This window comes from Molossus molossus, unplaced genomic scaffold (assembly GCF_014108415.1).
Source record: "Molossus molossus isolate mMolMol1 unplaced genomic scaffold, mMolMol1.p scaffold_m16_p_1, whole genome shotgun sequence".
Lineage (NCBI taxonomy): Eukaryota > Metazoa > Chordata > Mammalia > Chiroptera > Molossidae > Molossus > Molossus molossus.
Window position 1 is genome coordinate 5138201 of NW_023425344.1, and position 8031 is coordinate 5146231.

Sequence of the window (8031 nt, forward strand, 5' to 3'; positions counted from 1 at the left end):
CTGCCTCTGGAGGGCGGGCCCGAGGCCTCTGCGGGCACCATGCTGCACACCTGCCTCTGGAGGGCGGGCCCGAGGCCTCTGCGGGCACCATGCTGCACACCTGCCTTTGGCTGGGTCACTTTTGAGACTCGAGTTCAATGACTTCATTTTCACTGTCTGTTTCTACAGTTTGAACAAGAAAACCAGCGCCTCATTGGTGAGATGAACAGCCTGTTTGATGAAGTGAGGTATGTGTGCAGTTCCTTTGTGAGCTCATGACCCGGTGCGCAGCTTCTCCAGCAAAGGGACTGACTTCACTTCCTGTGGTGCCCAGGCATCCACGTTCACTCCTGGGCAGAATGCAGCCCCTGTGCCCCGCGGGGGTCCTGCTCCCCTCGGCCTGTGGGCCTGCTGCTCAGGGTTCCCGGGCGCTAGCCATTCCATTCCGAGGGTCCACTCGCGACTGCAAGTCACACCCAGCACTTCACCACAGCTCAGCTCCTCGGAGGTGAAACAGGCCTGTGAGGGACTGGACGGCTGACAGGGCAGCCAGTGCCTGCAGACGGCTCTCGGGGGCTGTGTGCGCCCCTCACGGAGTCCTCAACACAGAAGGCAGTGGCCCCCTGCTGAGACTCCAGGGCCTGTTTCCCTGGGAGCCTGCAGCATTTCGAGAGGAAGGCCGGGAACCCTGGTGGTGTGGGCACGTCCCAAAAGAAATGAGTCCTGATGTTGCATCCACACCACCTGGAGACGGTGTACATGTCCGCTAACAGCGGCCCCGCTCCCCCAGCCGTCCCCCCCAGGTGGGCCTCCTCAACTCGGTTCCACCTCGCTGTCCTTGTCAGTCTCTCCTGTCCCTCAGCTGTCTGGGAGGAGGCCCGTGACATAACCACGGACATCTCTGCCTCCACCTGGGCTGGGAGCTCAGCTCGCTGCCCACAGCCTCGCCCTGCTGCCCCTGCCCCTGCCGCGCAGGGAGAGTGGTCCACCCCAGCGCCCTGTCTAGACACTCACAGCCTAGCTCACGGCCTCGCCGCTGCCTTGACTCGGGGAGCCCTGGCCCCAGGTGCGGTGCTTTCAGCTGGGGCAGGTCGAGTGGTCGGGTCCCCTGTCCCTCAGCCTCCTGAGCAGGAGCAGAGTGGGGTTCTCAGCCGATTCTGATGTTTTCTGACACCACACCGCTCCATGTGTCTGTGGTTACGAGTCTAGGCACAGGCCTGAGAGGCTCTGCTTTCTGTAACTGGGGCGCAGCCATGTGCCCCTGGCCCCACGCACTGACCCAGAGGCAGGGCACTGGGTCAGCTACACGGGAGGGCTGGTTTTCTGACATGGGTCCAGTGCATCCCACTAGGCTGGGACATTCAAGGGGACTGCCCGTCTCCTCCTGAGCTTGTCGTCCCCTCCCGCTGTCACTGACGACATGGGGTCCCCTCCTGCTGTCACTGACGACGTGGGGTCCCCTCCTGCTGCCACTGACGACGTGGGGTCCCCTCCTGCTGCCACTGACGACGTGGGGTCCCCTCCTGCTCTTACACCTTCACTTAAGAGACTTCTTTAGAAATGTGTGTCATTCCTGTAAGATCCCCAAATACTAATAGTAAGCATGTAATAATCTCTTTTATTTTAATGAAGGCAAATCGAAGGGAAAGTGGTTGAAATTTCCAGACTCCAAGAAATATTCACAGAAAAGGTTTTACAACAGGTAAGAAAAATAATAGTTGCTTTGTTTTAGCTTAAAAGAGGAATGCACGGAGACCGTGGGCCCCTCTGAAGCGGCCTGTGGAGCCGTGTGCCCGAGGCTGGTGCTGTCGGCCAGCGTGCATTGCAGGCTTCGCGGCCGGGGCCAGGAGGAGGAGGAGCATGGGCCGTGGCCCCGCAGGCCCTCAGTCAGCAGGTGACCTCTCGGAGCTAGTTCCACCTGGAAAACGGCCTGGCCCTTGCTGGAAGCTCAGCAGCGACCCGGGGAAGGCGTCGGCCGCACCAAGCTATGTTGCACTGTAGTCGCTTCCGTCAGCAGCGACGCAAGGGCCCCGCCTGGGCTCAAGTGTGCAGCCCTCCAGGAACCATGGTTCTCGTGGGGGGTTCCCACCTCCCCGCCTGCAGTTTGGAGCTCCTTGCAGCCTGCAACTGGCGACCTCACAGACCTGCTAAACTTGCCCTTTTGTTGCAGCCTCCACAGACCGTGGAAGGGTTCAAAAGACAAAATCATTTTTCTCCACTGTGTTAAAGTGGGCTAGTGGGCTTGGGACAGTCCACTCACAGAACCTCCCCTAAGCCACCCAGCCAGCCGGGTCACGAGTTGGTTCTGAAGTGTGCAGCGTGGGGCTTCAGGCCCATCCGAGCACCTTGTGAGCTCGTGGAAGGAGCAGCGCAGCTGGCGTGGCCAGGCCTTCCCTGGGAGCCTGACGTCCTCAGTCCAGCCACCCGGCACCCAAAACGGTGCTTGCAACACGTGTGCTCAGGTGCCCGCCTCTCGGCTCACGGCTTAGAGGCACCGCAGCCTGGTGGAGCTTGGAGGCCGGGTGCGATGAGCCGTGAGCCCTGAGCGGCGAGTGGCTCCCACCTGGGCTCGCCATCACCTCCTGTGACCTGGGCGCTCGAGAGCCGTCCCCTCTGCAAACGGGCTGATGCCCTGCCTCGCGGAGCCGGTGGAGAGGGCCTGCCTGGAACTCCTGGCCCAGTGCAGGGAGCCACTGCTCTTAGGGTGGCTGCAGCAGCCCTGGGCCACGTACTGGTTTCCTGGCGCAGCTGGTAGCCGCCGGCAAAGGGGACTCGACCCCAGTGTGGCTTTTTTTTTTCCCCCACTCTTGAATTTATTTAATTTTTAATTTTTTAATTTATTTTTGTAACACGTTTCTCCTTTTCCCCCCATTGACACCCTCCTCCCAGTCGCCCCTGCCCCATCCCCAGCATTGTTGTCTATGTCCATGGTTATGCGTACATGCATATAAGTTCTGTGGTTTATTTCTTCCCTCCCTACTGACCCCCTCTTCTGAGGTCTGTCAGTCTGAACCCTACTTCTATGTCTCTGGGTCTATTTTGTTCATCAGCTTGTTTTGTTCATTATATTTCATAAATAAGTGAGATCATGTGATATTTGTCTTTCTCTGCTTGGCTTGTTTCGCTTAGCATAATACTCTCCAGTCCCTCTAGGTCATCTCAAAGGATAAGAGATCTTTCTTTCTTACAGCTGCATAGTACTCCATTGTGTACATGTACCACTGCTTTTTATCCATTCATCTACTGATGGACACTTGGGCTGTTTCCAGATCTTAGCTATTGTAAATAGTGCTGCTATGAACATAGGGGTACATATATTCTTTCTGATTGGTGTTTCAGGCTTCTTAGGGTATAGTCTTAGAAGTGGGATCACTGGGTGAAATGGAAGTTCAATTTTTAACTTTTTGAGGTAACACCATATTGTTTTCCACAGTGGCTGCACCAGTCTGCATTCCCACCAGCAGTGTACTAGAGTCCCCTTTTCTCCACACCATCGCCAACACTTGTTGTTTGATGATTTGTTGATGGCAGCCATTCTGACAGGTGTGAGGTGATACCTCATTGTTGTTTTAATTTGCATCTCTCTGATGATTAGTGATGTTGAGCATTTTTTCGTATGTCTCTTGGCTATTTGTCCTGTTTGGAGAGGTGTCTATTTAGGTCCTCTGCACATTTTTTTAATTGAGTTCTTTGTCTTCCTTTTGTTGAGTTGTGCGAGTACTCTCTATATTTTGGAAATTAACCCCTTATCTGATGTATTGTTGGTAATTATGGTCTCCCATATAGTGGATTCCCTTTCCATTTTGATGGTTGCTGTTTTTTGTTTGTTTTTTTTTTTGCTGTGCAGAAGCTTTTGAGTTTGATGTAGTCCCATGTGTTCAATTTTTCCTTTGTTTCTCTTGCCTTAGGCATTATATCAGTGAAAATTCTGCTGCATGTGGTATCTGAAATTTTGTTGCCTATGTTTACTTCCAGGATTATATATGGATTCACAAGTCACATTTAAGTCTTTTATCCATTTTGAGTTTATTCTTGTGTATGGTGTAAGTTGGTAGTCTAGCTTCATTTTTTTTGCATGTAGCTGTCCAATTTTCTCAGCACCATTTATCAAAGAGGCTGTCTTGACTCCATTGTATGCTCTTGCCCCCTTTGTCAAATATTAACTGAGCATAATGTCTTGGGTCTATTTCTGGATTCTCTGTTCTGTTCCATTGATCTATCTGCCTGTTCTTGTGCCAGTACCAGGCTGGGGTTTTTTTTTGTTTTTTTTTTTTTCCTTTATTGATTTTAGAAAGAAAGGAAGGGAGAGGGAGAGAGACAGAAACATTGATGAGAGAGAACATCGACTGGCCGCCTCCTGCATGCCTCCCACTGAGGATTTGGCCCACAACCTGGGCATGTGCCCTGACCAGAAATTGAACCAGCAGCCTCTTGGTGCAGGGTTGACACTCAACCACTGAGCCACAGCGGCTGGACCAGGCTGTTTTGATTACAGTGGCTTTGTAGTATAACCTGCTACCCGGTATTATGATCCCTCCCACTGTGTTCTTGTTCAAGACTGCTGTGGCTGTTCGGGTCCCAGTGTGTCTTGTGTGGCAGGAGTGCTGTGTGGTCGTGGTGGCCAGAGAGGTCACAGTCATTGCATTTTTTGCACCGTGTCTTGTACCCCTGCCCTCGGCCCGGCTGCCGAAGAGTGCCGTGCCATTGCGCCAGGAGGTGGACTGCTCGCCGGCAGCGGCCCAGGCCTGCGCCTGCACCACACCCCCGGCGGCTCCAGCCCCGCGCAGGCTCTGCAGCGCGCTGGCTGGTTCCCGCCCTGGCTGCTTGAGTTTCTGGATCTGAGGAAAGCCGGGTCTGTCTGGCTGTTTTCATCGATGTTGCAGGGTGTCTGCGTTGACTTCTCTCGGGCTCCCCTCCCAAACTCGAGGGTCTTGTGTCGTCACAGATCGCCGCCGGGACCTGGGCGAGGCTGCTGCCCTCAGCTGGCCGCACTGCCAGCCAGGTTTCTCCCAAACCCATGCTCTGTCCGTCCCCTCCTCCCCTCGCGCTTCTCTGGCTCACACACTCTCCTCCCCTAGAGCAAGGAGGCCTGCTCCAGGCCCGCCTGGCGCTGCCTGGGTGGTGCTGGTGCTCCGTGGCCAGGCGGTGGCAGGTGCTCCGTGCCCAGGCGGTGGCAGGTGCTCCATGGAAAACCAGCACCATCTTTCTGAAGCTTTCTGAGCATCTAGAGTAAATGTTTTGCAAACATCCTGCATCCCATTTGATTTTTAAGTTTTAGCCTTTTTTTAGACACGTGGCAAGACACAGTGCGTTTGTTTGGAGCTGGCGGTGTGTCTGGAAGCGCGTGCTCCTGGGGTGGCCCTGGCCTGTGGCGCCCGCTGTGCCGGCAGCTCTGGGGTTGATTGGCGGGTGGACGGAGGCGGCAGGTGGGGGTGGAGCGGCACAGGCACCGGGGTCCAATCCTAGTCCTGCCACTAGGTGGCTGTGTGACTTTGGGCAATGTACTAAACTTCCCTGAGCCTTCAGGTCCTCCTTCGCGAAGTGGGAGTGCCCCCTACCTCTCGGTGCTGAGGATCCCAGTTCCTGTGCGAACCTGGGCCTTCGTGAGCGGCAGCTGCGGTGTGCACCAGGTGTGCGCTCATCTGCCCTGTTCTTCCCCAGGAAGCTGAAATTGACAGCATCCACCAGCTAGTCGTAGGGGCCACTGAGAACATCAAGGAGGGCAACGAGGACATCAGAGAGGTGCGTACTCGGGCCCCAGCCGACCGGGCGGGACACTTGAGTTGGACAGTAGCACCAGCCTTGCTGGCAGGGCTGCCCGAGAGCCTTTCGGGCCGAGCCCACGGGGCTGATCTCGCCGCTGTGTGCTGGGTGGTCACATGCCATCCCTGCCAAGCCCAGGGCCGCTGTTGCCAAGAGGCAATGGCTCACCTCCCTCCAAAGGAGCGTGGGTGCTCTCGGCAACAGTCTGACCAGCCCCCTGAACCCAGTGGGTGCCACTGGAGAAACCTGTGGGACCCCCAAGGGCCAGAGTCCTGGCTCTGTGAAGGCCAATCCAGTCAACGGTTGGGCGCCCTTGTATTTGAGTGTGGCCCTGGGGTCTGGGCTGACATGGGACTGTTCTGAGGCCACTGCCATCACAGACCAGGACCCAGCCCGGGCAGCGAGGTCCTCGGAGGCCCCGGGTGCCGGTGTCCTGCAGGACTCCGGGTGATAGCTGTTCCGAGGCCACTGCCATCACAGACCAGGGCCCAGCCCGGGCAGCGAGGCCCTCGGAGGCCCGGGCGCTGGTGTCCTGCTGGACTCCGAGTGATAGCTGGCCAGGGAGGGAGGCGCCCCCTTGTCATGGCTTTAAACCGACTCCTTGGCTTTGCTTAGTAACGAGCTGTCTGTTCAGGGTGAGCAGAGGCTGCAGCGGTCAGAGCTGGGGAGGGCCCCGCCCCCGGGACCCCCAGAACACTGCGCTCTGTCCCCAGGCCATCAAGAACAACGCCGGCTTCCGAGTGTGGGTGCTGTTCTTCCTGGTGATGTGCTCCTTCTCCCTGCTCTTCCTCGACTGGTACGGCAGCTAGCCGGCCGCTCGCCTGTGGCCCAGGTTCACCACGGAGCCCCTGGGGGGAGGGAGGCCGAGACACACCCCACCAAGGGACACCTAGACCTGGTGTTTTAAGCCCATTTAGTAGCGGAAAGAAAACAACACAAATCGGAAGTGGTCTGTGTGGCGGTCACAAGGCAAGGTGGACGAAATGGGGGTGTCGTTGTGTCTACCTGGAGACTGCTGTGGAGGTCGTCCCCGGAGGGCACAGCTGTCTCCACGCCCCCGCCGAGGCCCAGCGTCCTGCCTCGGTCCTGCTTCTGTTCAGGGAAGGCCCAGGAGAACTGGGCCTGCTGCTCGGGCCTGCGCTGCTGACCCTGAGGAGACGGACGGGAATGCCTACGTGTGATGGCACGTGGGACCCCGGGGCAGCCACAGGGACCCCGTGTTCTTATTTGCAGAGAAATGTCAGGTTCATGTGAACGCACTGACAGTCAATAAAGGACGTGTCTGCAGAAAACATGGTGTGCCTCGGCCCGGGAACATGCGTACAGACAGGTGGGCAGGAGGCCTTTGCACACGTACTCCTGCGTGCACACGTACTCCTGCGTGCACACACCGCTGCCCTCACCCGCGGCGAGAAAACCGTGTGCCTCAGAAGCGCGCTCCGAGGGGCTGGCCGTGATCACCATGCCGTTCACCACAGGTCTTGCACTACGGCCTTTATTTCCGATCTACTGACACAGGGGAGCCACACGCCCACCAGAAACCACACCCAGTAACACGGGGAACGAGAGTGTCTGTTCCATTCATCTCCTACACACTTCTTTCTCTAGCTGGCAGTTTTGTAAACATAAACTTTAATGTCGAGATCCAGGTTGAAACAATCTGCTCACAAAGACCGAGCTGAAATGTCGGAATTGGCCTGGCGAGGGCCACAGCTGCCCCGCCAGCTTCCTGCCGCGTCTTCCAGAGCTGCGCCTGCGTCAGGCTGAAGGCGCCTTGCTCGCCAGCACCGCGTCCCCTGCCCGCCCAGCCAACATTTAGACACCGACGTGCCGATAGGGCCGTTGGGGCAAATGTATTCACCATAGAGGTCAACAGAAGGGCCGGTGGGGTTGTGACGGAGCAGACAGACCACCAGCAGCCGGGCCCAGGGCCTCACCGCACGTGCTCCAACTCAGTCACATGCACTCGAGAGCAGCCTGACCAGGACGGGGCACCCGTCCGTCCTCCACCACGCGCACCAGGTGCGTCTGGCAATGGTGCTGGTGCCATCTGGGGGGGGGGGGGCGTACAGCTTGCTCTGAGCAAAGCAGGGGCGCGCTCTACATGTGGGGCACTGGGCCTGCAAACAGCACGGTGGTTGGGAGGATCAATTCCGCAGATGCGATTTGTCTGGAGTCCAAACCCTTGTCATCCAGGGTGGATTTATTTCTGACAGCGTCCAGAAAGTCCCGGCAAAGCGGCTAAACCACGGCTCCTTCACGTGGCCGTGTCAGAGCGCTAAGCGATGC

At 57.2% G+C, this 8031-nt stretch overlaps 1 protein-coding gene across 3 annotated transcripts in view; it reads left to right on the forward strand.

The window, feature by feature from the left end:
• The window catches only part of STX18 (syntaxin 18), a 118853-nt gene extending 111072 nt beyond the window's left edge, over positions 1–7781 (forward strand). Inside the window, exons 8-11 of one of the 3 annotated variants that reach the window (XM_036274245.1) lie at positions 169–227; positions 1612–1681; positions 5641–5721; positions 6456–7047. In XM_036274245.1, coding sequence (XP_036130138.1) covers positions 169–227; positions 1612–1681; positions 5641–5721; positions 6456–6551 — 306 coding nt within the window. In that variant the 3' untranslated portion in view covers positions 6552–7047. Of the gene's footprint in view, positions 1–168; positions 228–1611; positions 1682–5640; positions 5722–6455 lie in introns of all 3 variants that reach the window. The other 2 variants (XM_036274255.1, XM_036274265.1) reach the window with 2 other exon arrangements.
• Positions 7782–8031: the final 250 nt, after the last annotated feature.